Source organism: Harpia harpyja, chromosome 3 (assembly GCF_026419915.1).
Source record: "Harpia harpyja isolate bHarHar1 chromosome 3, bHarHar1 primary haplotype, whole genome shotgun sequence".
Taxonomy (NCBI): domain Eukaryota; kingdom Metazoa; phylum Chordata; class Aves; order Accipitriformes; family Accipitridae; genus Harpia; species Harpia harpyja.
Window position 1 is genome coordinate 55,236,139 of NC_068942.1, and position 16,602 is coordinate 55,252,740.

The window sequence follows — 16,602 nt, forward strand, 5'->3', positions numbered from 1 at the left end:
ATTTGAAACTTAAAAAAAATACAACTCGGACCTTTAAAAAATACAGAACAGACACTTACTCAATGTAAACAGGTGTTCCTCCAGTGGCCTTAGCAAATGATAATGACTAACGCCAGTTAAAGTCTGGCCTGTTTACTTCTAAGGTGCTTATAAGATTTACATGATTTTCTTGTGTCCTGTTCCTATGGGAAATAAATAAGCATGTGTTTCATCTTTAAAGCATATGATTCTCAGAAGTGATTCTTTAGGAGAGTGTCCTTGTTTACTGTGTTGCCATACATACCAGATCAAATTTTGCAAGTAAAATATGTGTCCATCAGTAATAAAAACATGGTTAGCCAAACGCTGCTCTTAGTCACACCAGTACAACCTCATTGTATTTCAGAGCGCTACACACGTAAAACTGGGAATAGAAGTTTTTCACATTCCAGAGCCATTTCTTATGTTTTCAAGTGTTAACATATGAAGATGGGGGTAGGGAACCTCCAGTCAGGAACAGAGGATTCCTGCCTGAAGGGGATGATGAAAACCTCATGACAGTAACATCACTGTAAATACTGCTGACTATCTGGAGACAGCACAGTCCTCTGAACAGGGCACTAGCCTTGCAGTCAGGCTATCCAGCTTCAGGCTTAAAACTGCCACTACCTCCATGTATGCCCTCAGACAAACTACTTCACAAAATGGATTGCCAAGTAAGTCTTCAAGACCCCTTCCGAATTAGCAGCCTGTATCAAAGAATGCAATTTTATGTCCAACACAAATGTTCCTCAGAGCTTTGATATTAACATGCTAGCATGGGGCAAACAAATGACATGGTAACAGGCTGCTCCATGAGAACCACCTGCGTACATGCTCTGGTCCAGATCTGCTTGACTCCCTGGCACTTTACACCTCAGCATCCCCATCTGCACAGTTGAGATAATGGTACTTCCTCCTTCTGTGAAGTGTTTTGAGACCTACAGGTTAAAAGAACAAGTATCATCTTTGTTTCATGGCTGACTAGTGTTGCAGAAGCATCCAGTCACTTGGGATTGACGGCAAAACTTCACTGGATTATGAACCGGTTAATTTTTATCTACGTAGAGACTAAGAGAATGCATGAACATTTTATAAATAGGCATGCATACACATATGTATATGCATCTTAAAACATAATGAGGCATCAGAATTTCCTGAGATTTTTGCTGTTTTTATTGGGAAATGAGACAAAATTGAATTATCAAACATGGATGTTTATTTACAAAAGAAGGCAGAATGCACATAACCTTCATATAGATACACAAAAGATGTCTCCTTAGTGGCCATATTTGATCTAAAACCTTGTGAGCATAATACAAATCACAATCTTAAACTAAATTATCAGGAAAATTTTGTCCGTCAAATTTTATGCCTTCCCCTTCTCTAATCCTGAAAGCAGTCTTAATGATGATTTTATTCAAGGCTGTACCATCATTTAAATTTTATGGCTCAGCACCCATTCAGTGTAAGAACAAAAATGACAGTTTTAAGACACAAGTCCAAACAAACTACAGACAACCAAATGAAACTGAAAACAGTAAGACCAGATATTGCATGTAGGTCTATGTACAGTAAGACATGGGGTAAAGTGAGAGTAAGTGGCACAAGAACAGTTACAGGGAAAGCAGATCTATTACTCTGCATATATATATGTCATGGATTATGAAGAAGGAACTCTTGCTAATTACCCAGAAGAAATTCTGAAATTCTTTTATCATGGGGCACCTTAAGTCTATGCTAAGGCACCTTTTTTCCTTTCACTGCAGATCTGTGAGCCCCGTTCCCCACAGGGCCACGTGAATCCTGTCTTCCAAACTGCACAGGTACGAGGCACTTGCTGAGGAGTGTTGCGGTTTGCCTGCAGAGGAAGAGACTTTGCTTGTAAGAGCCAAGTCTCAACCAACAGAAAAAATGGCAACACAAATGGAATCGCTCACTTCCAAAAGTAAATGGACAGATTAAACAGTTGATAATTTTAATTATGTACCACGAGAACTTGCCACGTCCTTACCTAAATTTTGCAAGCTCACGTTCCCTGAAAATATGCAAATACTAGCTTTTCTAACACTGAGCCTTTCTTCTTTGAAGATATGCAAAGCAAGCACAAGGGTTCAAAAATTCAGCTCTAAGACTAATTTTTATCCACAAAAGCCAACAGATTTCACACAGGTTCAGAGTTCAAGCCAATACACTGTCCTTCATGATTTCAGTTACAGTTCTCAATTCAGCAAGGTGTTATAAAGCTTAATTGACACTTTACATTTCACATGATATTATTTCACACAGGAATGTGATCATTATTTCTGATACTCTAAATCACAGTTTTTTAGTGAAGTCTGCAATAGACACAACAGTATGGCAGGAAGATGCTAATGTAGCATAATGTGACCCACAGAATACTTCTACAATGTGTGGGAAAAAGAGAAGAAAAATTAGCAATATACTGGGACTCTGGGGATGCATCAGGATAGACAGACATTTTCGTACCGTAGTGCCTTTTTTTTTCATCTTCAGTCTCATTTTAGCAAGGCTTGTACAAGTATTATGAGTTCCTAAGTGTGAGGCAGGCCAGCAGAACTAGAAAAGAGAGGGATCTATGTACAGATACTTCTGAAGTACAAGTGCTAGCAGACTTTCCTCAGTGTTCAGGTGGAAGTTACTGTTCCTGTAGTGGGGGCAGAAGAGAAAAGGTGGCTGTACTGCAGTTTGCAAGATCAGTCTCTGAAACGGGCAGTGCAGGTGGGTGTCTGCTAAGAAACAACATTCTTGAAGGTAGCAAGCATGCATGGGTCCAAGTTGCTTCTGCTCCGCCTAGTATGAAGTGCCTACAAGAAACCAAGGAGTGGGGCAGATAGCTGTGGGGGGAAATAACATCTTCATCTACTGCTTCTGCTTGCCTCAGAGCACTTAAAGCAGAGCCAAAGTCTGGTCTTTTGATACCACAGGAATTTATGCCTCCAGTAAGTGGAAATGAACCTCCGCTTCATAACTGCTCACTGGGAAAAGGGATTTTTGGCATGACTGACCATGTCACACTTCCCTGGCTGGCAATTTCATTGAAGGATTCAGGCGCAGGGTAGCCAAGTATTTGTATCTTGTATAACACTTATTTGGCAGCCTTTTGCTAGGTCTCCTCAGCCCAGCTGGAAGAGCACACATCCAGCTGGGCCCCAGAACGGGCGGTGATGATTGCTGGTGAGTGCCAGAGGCTGGTGCTTGCCTGCAGGGCTGGCAATCCTGAAAGTCTCCTTCCCTGACCTGTTGGCAATTAGAAGCAGCAGAGTATCATCTGCAGCCAGCTGGGAGAGCCAGGCCTCAAGAGCACTGCTGTAGTCTCTCAAGCACTTGTTACCACCACAGACAGCTGATGGATAGAGGCAGGACAAAGGAGAGTGCTAGCAAATTCCTTAATTGATGAACGATCACTGCTATCAAAACCAGGAACCCTCCAGCTTCTGCATGTTTGCTGACAACTCCACAGTCATCCAGCTCCTGCTTAGTCTTGGCTGTTCTCCCACCTACTCCACTCATAGCTGACAAGTTTTGCGCAGCTTTATAACCTAATCCCACTAATGTATGAGTCAGGGAGTTGCTTATCAAAAAAAAGGTGTATGGTCATACAGAGAATTATAGGTACAAGAGAGCGGTAAGGTGGTGCTGAGAACAAGACAGGAATAGTTATTAAGCTATTGGGCTGTGTAAAGGTGGAGGTACTTGCTCCTTCCCAAACCAAATTCAACATAAATAATCAAATAACTCAGCAGAAGAAATGGAGTCTCAAATGATCAATGACAATTGTGTTTTGCACTTTCCCAGGACCATCTATTTCTAAGGAAGGCTAACAGCACTTTAAACTGTAACTTATTCAAGTATTGAGTTATAAAACTGGAAAGCAGGACACTACTACCCTTTCTATTTCAGGGAAGTTAACCAACAACTGAGAAAGCAACAGGTTTCTTGACTGAGTACCTACCAAAAAAGCCAACTGTAACCCAGAACATTTACTGTTAAAATTATGAGCCCATGAAAATCCAAGTTTATAAGAACAAAGTTGTTTACAGACTCAAAATAACAGCATCCATCATTTTAATGCTGTAACTCCAAATTAAGACAGTGCAGATGGGCATAATTTTCCATTCTTAATATGAGACATAACACCATGTGTCTTTAATATAAATGCAACGTATACATTCAGCTAGACCGTCGGTTTATTCTTACGTTTCATGTTCAAACCTAAGTCATTATCAAAGAAGCGAGTGAATACAAATGCAGTAAAGATGATGATGATACAAAAATTGGTCGTTTAACATAACCTAACCTCTTATTTGAAGATCTAAAAAGAACGAAAAGTTCTCTCTATTAATGGTTTCAGTTAATCCTGTATCCAAACATTTTCCCCAATAAATATCAGATTATTTTTATGTTGGCTATAAAGCTGTCACTCCTCAATAAACAGATATGCTCCTGGTGGGTTTACCTCTGCTGTCAAAGATCTGTCAATTCATGCATCATCTCATAAGCGAAACCAGAGGAGCTCGGACGCACGGCTCCTAGTGAATCCAGCTGAGCAGAGGTTGCTCACCACCTGAGCAGATTCATGCCGCTGCAGCCCCCGTGCAATTGGCAGCGACTGGATGCTCCCAACACAAGTTCACAAAAGCCCTTAAGTTAATACTCCTGCCTCCCTTTAATAGAAAGCTATGTGACCTTTAATGCTCTGCTCGACTGAGCCTTCCTTTAGTGAGTCTCAATTAAATTTTATGTTTTGTGGCTCCCATTTTCTTGTAAGACAAGAAAAGAGTTCAAGGGATGGATCCTTCTTTGAAGAACTTAATTCCCTGTGGAGAAAATTTATTTCCATCTGAAGAGCCACTCAAAGTTTGGGGGAAGGGAGCTTTTGTAGGGCCTTTTTTTCTGTGGTTTTTTGGTGAAGAAACTTCTAGTATTTTGTGAAGATAAAGGAGTCTTCAGATTCTTTGAAAGGACAGTGTTCTATTAGTGGTTAGAATGGAAATATTTCCTCTGTCCTTTTCATTATAATGAGGAGAAAACCAGAGGGATCATTAAAGAAATCCTGGCCATTGTTTGTGATGAAGAAGCTTTCCACGAAATCATCAGATTACTACTGTGATACTGTAGTAACATAATACTGGTTAATTTTCAGTAAGAGGCACTGCAGCAAATTAAACATTTGCATATATAGTCATAAATATAAGTACTTTCTAGGCTGATTCTGCATACTTAACGTCAACAAGGTCAAAAATTTAAAGCATTAGGAAGTGTCTTGCCTGAACTGGGCTCTGACATTCTAGCTCACCGTAGCTGCTATTATTGAAAATATAAGTACAAATGAGCATAAGCACTATTCCCAAATGTAAACATTTTCAGGAGCAGGCCATTAGTAACATTTCTTTTCCCACTATGTTCCTTTATTTAATTAGTTTGTTTTGTAGTCAACTTAACATAAAATCACATATGCCAGCAGGGAATTCTGAGTACTGGAGAGAGATGCCTAGACTCTTTATAGTCAGTGTACACTGAATTGGGTATTTCAGAAAATCAGTCTAAAAATGCCACACTCTGATGGGGGTATTTCATATAGCCAATATGAAATAAACATGGGGCATGAATGAATTTCTTGTACCTTTCTCCCAAATTTACACACCTGAATCTGAACACCTCATAAATTGTAAATTGTTTTTGTTGCTTGGTATCTAAATGTGAAGCCTTTTCTTGGTGCCCTCTTCTGCATATTTTTGTGGTCACCCAAGGAGGGGGTTATCAGGATTCAAGGTTTCCATTAACTAAAATACTTCACAGTCACCTCTCTCACTTCTCTCACAAGTGGCATAATCACTATGCTCCAGAAACTGGGCAACTTGTGCGGATGGGAATGCAAGACTCATGGAGTCAGACAGGTTTTTCAGGATCTGTTGATTACTTTTTTTTATTTTTAGCCAAAATTTAAGATTATATTGTATCTGAGATTCTTCGTCTCCTTTTTTCCTAGTGCTTACTACTGATGACTGTTTAAATGTGACCTTCTGCCTCTAACTTCCTGGAGAAAAATAGGTATTCATAGCATTTGCTTTTTGTTTAGATGAGTATTTACTGCTTTTGCAACAGGCAAGTAAAACTCTGTATTAGCTCTAGCCTGACAGAAATTTAGTGCAATCCACTGCTAAATTGTGATTTAAATCTATAATTTCATGTAATCATCTTTTCCAGCTTACAGAGTCATGCCTTAATATAAATATAAAAAAACATTCTGGTTTGATTCCACTATTGGGGCACAAGCATTCTACAGAAAAAACCCCCAACTCAACAATCTTTGTCTCTCCTTTCTGAAGTTCATTCACAGATGACTCCTGTGCTCAGACCCTTCATTGTTTCTCCACAGTCAAACAGTTTACGTGTGTTAGGTAGCACACTGTTTGAACACTGGTAAAATAATAGTGGAGTCAAATCCATAGAATAAGTGAGAGCTGTGTCTCTGAGAAGCACTTGAAAAGCACAACATGTAAAACAATTGAAACATAGAGTATTTGTTTCCTTCTCCCCCTCCCCCAAATAGTAAGGGAACTATATTTTGAATGGTACATTGAAGTTTGCAGTGTCCTGCTACTATTTTATACATGTGGGTTGTACAAATATCCAGGAAAACAATATAATCATACAGGCAATAAAATAAGACAAAAAATCAATTAACTTGGAAGCTGTCTCTTGATTTAGACTTGTTCTCCAGATACGTCTACCCATTCTTAATTTTACATTTTGTGACTAGTTCAACAAAATGTGTGTAGCAGTGAGTTTGGATGAGATAAATAGCATTTTCATGATCACTGACTTCAATATTGAAACTAGTTCTGTATTTAAAAATAGATTGACGTGATTGCAAATATTAATATTTTCCTATTGCAAAACCCATAGTTTTCTTTTGAGAAGCAATAAAAATTAACATATACTCAGCTTAGAAAACCCCAGAAGCCACAAGTTATCATTTTTCAGAAATCTTTTTAGCTTTTAAGCTTTTTAATGCCTTGTAGTGATAATGCACAACATTAGTCTTTCATCAGAAATAAATTTGCTACTGATAAGGGCAAATGTGACAACTTTCTCTCTCAACACCTTAACGAAACTTCTCTACATCTCCCTACTTTAGCAACCGAAACCATCCAGTTCTACATCTACATACTTATGTAGTGTAGCTTAGCTAAACCTCACTGCAAGAAACAAAACTGGTCTAGTTCTTCATTTTCACTGCTCGTCTCACCTCTGTTTTTCCAGTACATCTTGTGGACACAAGAAGTCTGTGCCTCACTGCACCTATGCTGCCTTCATACGTGGCATCTGTGCCACTATATATAAGAACAGTTCCATTTTGCTGAATATATGGATAAAAAATTGGTTGGTGTTGTATTTACAAAGTTCCGATGGAAAGCCTGCCAGCTACTCAAAACTGGGATTTACTAATTAGAGTTACCTTGATTAAAGGCTAGCTCCCGAAGAGCTCCTGTGGATAACAGGCTTAACTTTAAGCATATGATCAGTCCCATTACATTCAGTGGCTTTAACTGGACTGCTCATAAAATTAAGCGTGTATTTAAATGCCTTTCTGGATCAGAGCCCAAGTCCCTTAGAGGAGTTCAGGCTCGGAGCGGTGGTACCTTCTGAAGCTGGTATGATTCAGGTGGCTAAGGACCATAAACCCTTTTCCATATTCTGTCAAACTGAAAAGCTGTGGAATTTTGCTCACACAGGTCCTGGAAACATTGTCTACCACAGCTAACTGGGAATGCCAGTTCATCAGAGCTTGGAACCAAGTACTTCACTGAACTGGTAATGGCTCAGGCTGAGCTAGTTCAGAAAACCAGGACAAGAAGAGCCAAGAGCCTAGATACTGCACCACACTGATGCAGCCATCCTGCTCCCAGTACTGAAGCAGCGTTTGCCCCCGGTGTCTCTACACAGCTGTGCATTCTGGTCTTTAAACATATCCTAATAGCAAAACTTGGTATTGTGAGTGTAAATAATGCTAAGACTTTTCAAATTGTGCTTGTTATGTAAGACTACATGTTTGCTAAATTCTGGCAATTGCAAAAAAGGCTGGAATATAAGGAGGATCTAATGTCTGGAAAATGGGTGATTAAAAAAGGTCACATAAAATTGACAATTTAAAAAACATATACTCTTACCCTTCTCGTTGGAAAATAGTCCTAAAAGAGTCCCCCAGGCTCTTGTAACCGGTCGGATCAGTTTTCCCTCTTTGAATTTGGAACCTAAAAAAAATACAATTTACATCACAGCATGAGAAGTCAGGGATTTTAAGTCACTTTAACTTTCCAATTATTATATAAAAGAAGTTTTAAAGGTTTTTTTACGTATCTGATTCATTATTATATACTGTTCCTGATATACTTATTAACACTATTTTCATAGAAGCTGTTAAACTAAGGAAAAATAGAGCTTTAGTAGTAACTTTTTTTGTAGTTTATGGAACTCACAGTATAGCTATCACCTTTGACATTTACACCTCTTTCTAGTTGTTTGAAAAATAAGCTGTTAACCCTGTGCCTGATCCAAAGCCCATTGAAACTAATGGGATTCTTTGAGTCAAACCCTGTTTTTGAAAATCTGAAATGGAATACTATCATGTGTTTCACTATGAAATGAATCCACTGTGCAGTTTCTTTCTTTTTATATCTGACACAATTACAATAAAAATCAACCAGAGACATGGCCAGAAATTAGAGCACCATTCATTTTCCATAATTTAATAATAAGATGAACAATAAAAGCAAGCAATGAATTATTTTAATTAAAACCTTGTTTTCTCTATTCACATTTGGACAATAATAAAGGTTTCAACAGGAAGCTTGTAGCCTTGAAAGGAAAATCAAGATTATGATTTAAGATTGTAAACATCTTATTATTTATGATTTATGGCTAGCAACAGTGAGTTTAACAAACTATATTATTTTACTAAGTATCTCAGTTAGATTACCCTATTTTTTGCAGTTTTAAAACTGCAGCCAACACATTCAACTAAACAGTATGGAGAAATTTTGAATACATTTTTAGCCATAAAACTTCTATTTAAACTGCTACTTACTATATAACACTTAAAAAACCCCAGAATATTGATGTTAGCAATTCCAGTCTACAATAGCCCCCTATCAGGCAATCACTAAGTTGGCTTTATCACTAAGTTCAATAATAATTCTACACAACAAACAGCGTTCAATAGTTTCAAGGAATAACTGACACTATAGTGAAGTATGTCATGTGCCACAGGTATGTTGCTGTTCTGAGAAACATTTATTGTTACTTATTCTAATCATGATGCTGAATCTCATTAATACGTACCAAACCAAGGTATTTTTACCTCAATGTTAAACAGCAATGTTCTCTCTCTCTACAGAATTCAGTCAGGTCAAATCAGGGTTTGTATTGCGGCAAAAGGCATTAATTGTTCTGAACGTCAGTATTTCCTAAGCTGTATTCTATGCTAACACATCTAACATTTTATTCATTTTGAGCAAAAAATTTCCAGTGATGTAATACAATTCTGGGCAATTATGAAGGCAAGCCCACACCTTTTTTGAAAACAGTTAGAAGGAAACACTGAGCCCCTCCATAGTCCTAATAAAAGTAGTTCAGGCACATCTGGGATCTCTATCTGGGGTAACCTCTTTTATTAGCATGAGAACTTGCTGCCAAGTTGGCAGAGAGGAGAATGCTATTCAATAGGCTTACACTCAAATAAGAGCTGATGCATAACATTTTGTCTGAAAAGAACCCTTGGGAAGGCTAATAGTTGAAAAAAATGCCTCAATGCCATCACACAAAGTCCAACAGTAATATCAGCTACAGAAGCTTTTACGTTGTGGCAACCAAGCAATCAAAATTATAACAGAAAGTAGATTCTATGCACATTTTACTATATTTAAGACTTGATTATTTATAGCTCTCAGTTCAAAACCAAAAATGGCTTTCTTTTGCTTAAAGAAATCTTGCAAAAACTCACCAGTAAATAACTTTTTCCAAGTATTTAAAAATTAAAGCTTTCTTAACGCAAACTCTTTTCCTCAAGTTTCAAGATTTGGCCCACTTGTAAACTCAGAACAAAGCATCACTGTTTCTAAAACATCCTCTGAATAATGCGCCTTCCCTCTCTTTCACCCTGCAAATGCTCAAGCATGTCCTACTAGCATGTGTGTAAGGCTCCCCACTAAGTCGTGCACGCACAACTCTGTAGAACCAGGGCTTTAATCCCAGACTCACTGTGAATCTCAACAACATGGTGAACATACTTATATAATTCTGTTTTACAGTTAACACAGTGTCGACTTCTCAACTAAATTTAAATGATTTAATAAAAATACATCTTTGATAGCAATAATGAAAATCATAGCAGAAGAAATGCGGTAACACCATATGTAATTTATGTGTATTGGATGAAGGCTAACTTCTTGCTAAAAAAGTTAAATCAAAGGACGTTTACATTTATTTCAGTTTTTTGTTTTACTGTAGATAAGACCTTAGTATTAAATGAGTCCGTTTGTAACACTGAGTCACACAAATAACATATTCCTTCCTTTAGGGTTTTTGGATCCATTCCTCCCCTAGTAAATCTTTTTTATAGCTTTAACAGCGATCCTAAAATACATGCCAATTATGTGCTTCAACCTAGATCTGCGAATTGGGTTCTTTGATTCAGAATTGCTTGCCTCAATAAAATAATGTGTAACTTTTTAATGAACTAGCTAATTGATCAGCAGTACTTGTTATAAGAAGCTTAGGGAAGAGCTGAAAAAATGTATGTTTGTTTTTCTGGAGGCAGCAGCCTGTACTAGCAATTTTAATAATACAGAAGAGTGAAAGCATTCACTTCAAAAAACAACCTGGCCTGTTTTTAATGATTGTTTAGAGGAATGAACACAACTGGGGGATACATAATGGCTTTCTCTGCTTCAAATCCATTCCTTTCTAAAAGCATTATAAAACCACTGAATTTCATGCATTTTTGAAAGCTGGATGCCTGCCTTGTATATTATTAGCTTTGCTAGAACAAAAAAGATAAATTCTCCTATAAATATAATCAGAGCATTAACTTCTGATCTAATTTATTATTTTGAAGTCTGAAAAGAAGAACGTGCAGGCAGCATTCAGAGACACGGTGAACAGACGTACGGGCAGAGAGGCTTGTCCAGGACTGGGATGAACGACCTGCTACTCACTGCTAGCACACAAGTGTCAGAAGTCACCGGACACTCCAGCGTGTTACATGTTCACCGAGACAGAGCTTTATCGCTCTAAAAATGATCAGCAGGCTAACTTTCGTCCCCTCATTTTCCTGCTTCTTGGCTTTTTGGCCAAAACGCTGTGGTACCGAGCACTCCCCCCAGGGAATGCTCACGGAGCTGTGGGAGGCACTTTGGCCCCCAGGTTACCTCTTCGTACCCAGGACCGCCCCGGCACCTCCTGCCTGCCTGCTCAGCTCCTCCTCACAGTTCCCACCTCCTGCTCCCACGCCACGGGGGACCTCACAATCCCCCTTTCTGGCTCATAGCAGCAGCCCACAGGGCTTGGTCTTGTATGCCCCGTTTGACTGAACAGTACCTTTGCAGTAGCTTTGTTTGATACAAAAGTGCCCTGATGTTGTTTAAGAAGAGAACATCAGCGTCCTTCCCTGTTCACCCCAGAAGAGACGTGGTTGGGATCTCACAAAGCGGAAAGCATGTAAAACCATTTGAGGTTTTGGGGTCTGTTCAAAAGGCAATATCTTCATTGAAAACCCTGCATGATCTAAACCGATGAAAATATTTTAACTTATCCACACTAATCAGCGCTACAACTACTACTTGTGAAATGAATAAACCTAAATTATTCTTATTCTGATAGCACGAGAGAGAGCATTTTTTATGGTTATAACAGTCCTTGATCAATAACTCTCAACAGGCTCAGCCTGAAATCCCACAATGCAGACGATGCTTGAGTCCTTTCATCAGTTCTCCGAACGACTTACCATGTAACAAGTGAGACATCATATTGTGGAACAATGACTCTACATAAACACACGTATCTGTATCCAATGCCTAACATACAGTTCTTGTTGGTTTTATAATAGCCAGTATTTTATTCCAAGTTTTATAAAATCCTCAGTCCACAGGATGCTTTCCTGCCGCGCTTCCGATTGCAAAAGTCCTCTACGTAGTCTTTTCTAACACAATATCTATCGGAGAACAAGCATATGCGTGTGCTTTCTGGGGAAAAAAAAAAAGAAAAAAGAAAAAGAAAAGAAATATTTTTTTCTCTCTCCCTCTATCAGTTGCTAAATTTTTTGTTCAGGCTTGCTGAACACCTCCTCAAAGTTGTCTTGTGGATGTCTGCCACTGCAGTATTCAGGCATTTAGTGTTTAAAGTCTGTTCACCACAATGTTAACTAGCAATCCTCCCTGTTATTTACTGATCTGGGCTGGAGAAAGATTTCTAATTCATGCTGAAATTGTTTTAGTCATCTTAAAACCTAAAAGGAAGAAACCAGTATTTTCATATCTAGATTCGAGTAGATAGTGAGCAGTTAAATCCCAGCTATGTAGGACAACCGCAATGTGATGTAGAGCAGACTAGACTCACCAAATTCTTGCCACTGGGTTTGCAAAGACTATACCCTCCTGCGTAAATGCCAGAATTTCTTGCTGCTTTTATGCAGTGCTGCTGACTAGTTCCTCAACCACAAAGTTCAGAGGGAAAGAAAAACACTGACTCAGAGAACCAGGCTTTATACTATGTTGCAGTGCTTGCCAACAAGTGGCAGTCTTAGCTGTATTTTCCTTCTCTTCACATGTCTTACTAGGATTTTATCATATGTTCTACTCTATTTTGAATAAAGCTTCTAACATTTCCCTCCGTGATTGGGACTTAGGCAGCACCAAAGCAAATAATCTCAGGTACCGAGGTGTTTAGATGCTATAAAGAAGAGAGTTACATGGCATAACAACAAACCAAATTAAATTATCTGTGCAATGTTAAATTTAAAACAACTATTAAATAAATGTACAGCCTTTGGAAAACTGCAGAGAACATTTACAGCTTTTTTGCACTTTGAGTAATTCCCATGATTCCAGACACTCCTAGCTGTAGTTACTCCTACCAGCATAAGTTGATAAAAAATGTATAGTCTGAAGCTTTATATAAATATACGTTATTTAACAGTTCACACGCTTAAAATAAAAAATAACTCCATTATAATTTAAAAAGATTTTGATTTGCTAACTTAAACATTTATTCAGGTGTTACTACTAGTTATGCTATCTACTGATGCTTAGATTTCATGCAATACATTGCACGGCAAAATGGACCTTGATAATATAATTTATTTCACTTTTTGGCTCAAGTTCTTTGAGTTGCTTATGTTACTTACAGGATAATAACTAAATTGAGAATATAATTCTGTCACTTATTTTAACAGTAAATCATATGAGTTGTTGAAGAACTGAACATTAGATTTCAAAACAAAAAACCTAATTATTTTAAGCCAAAGATATAAATTTTGCTAGTGCAGGAGTCATAAGTATTATAGTATTGCTATGATGATGATTAAACTGCAAAAACCATATAAGAATACAGTAAAGTAGTAACATAGAGAACAGGCGAACAACAGAACTTACTCCGATCATTCTCCATAGCAGACATAGATTTGCCTCCATCTAATCACAGAACTTTTCATACGGTTCATTCTTACTTCACAAGTAATAAACCAGAATCATGGGTAGAGAAGTATTACCAAAAACCATTTCAAAATTAATCTAAATGAATTCCACTTTATTGGAACTCATGATGTTTGTTAGTTTATTTACCTCTATGACTTTTGGAGGAACGTGGGTTTTTTTGAAGAAGAAAGGAATAGTAATAATGGAAATAATTGTAGACGTACCCTGAAAACTCAAAATTCTCTGCAGAGATGACTTCTATATGAGTTAGAACATCAACTACTAGGTATGATGGTCAAATAAAGAATTTCCAAACACAAACTGATGAATTCTCACATTTACTGAAGTATTTATCAAACACTACAACTCATAAATTCGTCCATTCCACACCTGACCTCTGCGTTATTGCAATCCTGATCTGCTGTTCTGTCCTCTCCCTGTCTGACTGGTTATCCAGCAATTTGTACTTTGCGTCTGACAGAAAAATCTCAGAAACTGCCATGAAATGTAAGTAGGGCAAAAGGAGGAAACATTACCAGTGGATGAGAAAGAAGCAAACACTTACCTACACCTGCATAAGGACTACATTCACAGTAAACGTTAGAGCTAGATCAACAACAGATTTAGCAATTTACGGCAGAATTTAGAGGGAACAGATTGGCTATTCTGATCAAAATTTGAATCCAGTAAGATCATCATCAGTTGCCACCTCCCTTTAGGTTAGCTAAAAGCAATTTATCTAAACCCTCATAAAACAACTGGTCTAAATACTTTCAGCCTTGATGATGAGAAATTCCCGTGCATGGCTTACTCTGAGCTTACAATTTTTTGAAAATATTTTCCCTGAACAAACTGCATCATTGAATAGAGAAACAGCAAAGTCCTAAACAGCTTAGGTGTTACAGTAGAAAGACAAAACAGCTTAGGTGTTTCACTGGTACTCTCTGAATGAACTGGTCAGTTCCCTGAATGTGGTCTTATTCTTAGACCAGACAAAAGTACACTAATCAGAAAAATAACTTAATCTTTCCCGTACTTCCTATTCCTTTTATGGATGACTTTCCTCTATCTCTTGCTTTTATATTCAAGCTAAGCAGCACATTGTTCCCTTAGAACTATCAGTGGGAAAAAGCAAGCAGTACTATATATACCAAGAGCGTAATAAAGTGTTTTAGAAATGAAAGCGGTATGTTGTCAGCTACTAATGAAGAACTATTCCACTTTTTAATCCTGCAGTAATTTTTCCATTATGTGCATGGGACAAACATACAGTAGCTATAATGTCAGAAAGAAATTTTCCTTTACATGTAGTTTTAAAAGAGAATATTTAGCAAAAATAAACTTGATCAGAAGCAGGTCAAATTAACCCATGTAACTGTTTCATGCAAATCTACTCTGGTAATTTTGCTAATGAATAACAAAAACAACCAGTCACAGCAGTTGCATACAAATAATTTAATGCCTTCTCAAGAAAGAAATACAGCAGAAACTAAGTTCAAACTGTAAATATTTTAAATATTCTAATTCCATCAGTGAGTGTGTGTGTGGAGGGGGAGTTCAAACAACAACTTTAGTGAAAACTACCATTCTTTCATTCCACACTAAAAACTGCTCAGAGAAACATCATGCATACTAATAGCTATGATGTTATGCAACTTCCCTTTTATTTCAAGGACGATAATACTGAGAACACTTGCATGTTTAATAGCAAGGTGAAACTACGGCATGAGGCTCTGAGCGGGTCTCCTCCCCACCACGTGCACACACACAGCCAAGCGTTTCCTATCTGCAAGCCCCAGCCTCCCAGTCCTGTTACACCCTTGTGTTTCTGGGGTCCCAGACACAACTGGCAGCTGCGGGCTTCTGCGAGCTCCTCGCGTAGTACTAGCCTTTCCTCTCAGCTATGGACCTGCAAACAGCACACATTTTTCTTATCCTTTAGAAGTTGCTGTAATGTTCTTCTGCGTAAAAAGCCTATCTGCAAGTCCGGCCAGAGCAGGAATGGCTCCGCTGACCTCTCTGCCTGTGCCGGGGATAGCTCAGAGGTACAATTCTGCCTTTGAAACTTTGCTTTGGCTGCCTGGGTACAACTTAAGATGACAGTGATGATCATAAAGGGACCGCTGTATTTGAAAGATCACACAGTATTTTGTGTGAAAGATCATGCAGTATGTGTGATCTTATGAAGGTAAGATCAACTAGGAGTGCTGACTGTAAAAGTGATAGGTGAATTTAAACACTGCTTGTGTTTATTGTTTACATCTTCTTGTGGATAAAGCACTTAGTTATGCTGGTGAAAGAATTCGCAGAAACCAGTAATGGTAAAAACAGCATTTTGTTTTTTACAGTGATAGTTTATTTCTGAAACTTCTTGTAATCTCTATTTCCTACGTAAAAACAACCTGTCCAAATCTATGGATTTTTTTGCCCCTTATCTAAACTGGACAAATCATTGAAAATGGCACCATAAGGAACAATTTTGTATTGTCAGAGGTGATGGAGCTATTTTTGTGATTTTAAATACGGGTCGTCACTTGTGGCCTAATACATCAACAGATGAAGTCTGGTTTTCATTGGTTTTGGATAAAGTCTTGTATGTTTTCCTTCAAAACAGCTTATAGAGAAACAACAGACAAAGTGATGAGGAATATAAACTAATGACTAGAAGAGATTTCACAAGAAATCAGATATTAAATTATATTATATGAAGGGGCCAGTATCTAGTCTTGATTCAGGGAAAAATGAGAATGTGGTTTGGCTGATTTCAGTGTGTAACATGTACCTGCTTAAAAACTGTCCAGTTTCTTATCTCAGTTTAACTTCTATTACAAAAATGTATATCCTCTCTTCACCTCTCTCTGCTGGA

At 38.0% G+C, this 16,602-nt stretch overlaps 1 protein-coding gene across 4 annotated transcripts in view; it reads right to left on the reverse strand.

The window, feature by feature from the left end:
• The window catches only part of SLC25A21 (solute carrier family 25 member 21), a 282,453-nt gene that overhangs the window by 78,482 nt on the left and 187,369 nt on the right, over positions 1 to 16,602 (reverse strand). For 3 of the 4 annotated variants that reach the window (XM_052782656.1, XM_052782655.1, XM_052782657.1), the window contains exon 3: positions 8,217 to 8,300. In XM_052782656.1, coding sequence (XP_052638616.1) covers positions 8,217 to 8,300 — 84 coding nt within the window. Of the gene's footprint in view, positions 1 to 8,216; positions 8,303 to 16,602 lie in introns of those variants that run through there. The other variant, XM_052782658.1, reaches the window with a different exon arrangement.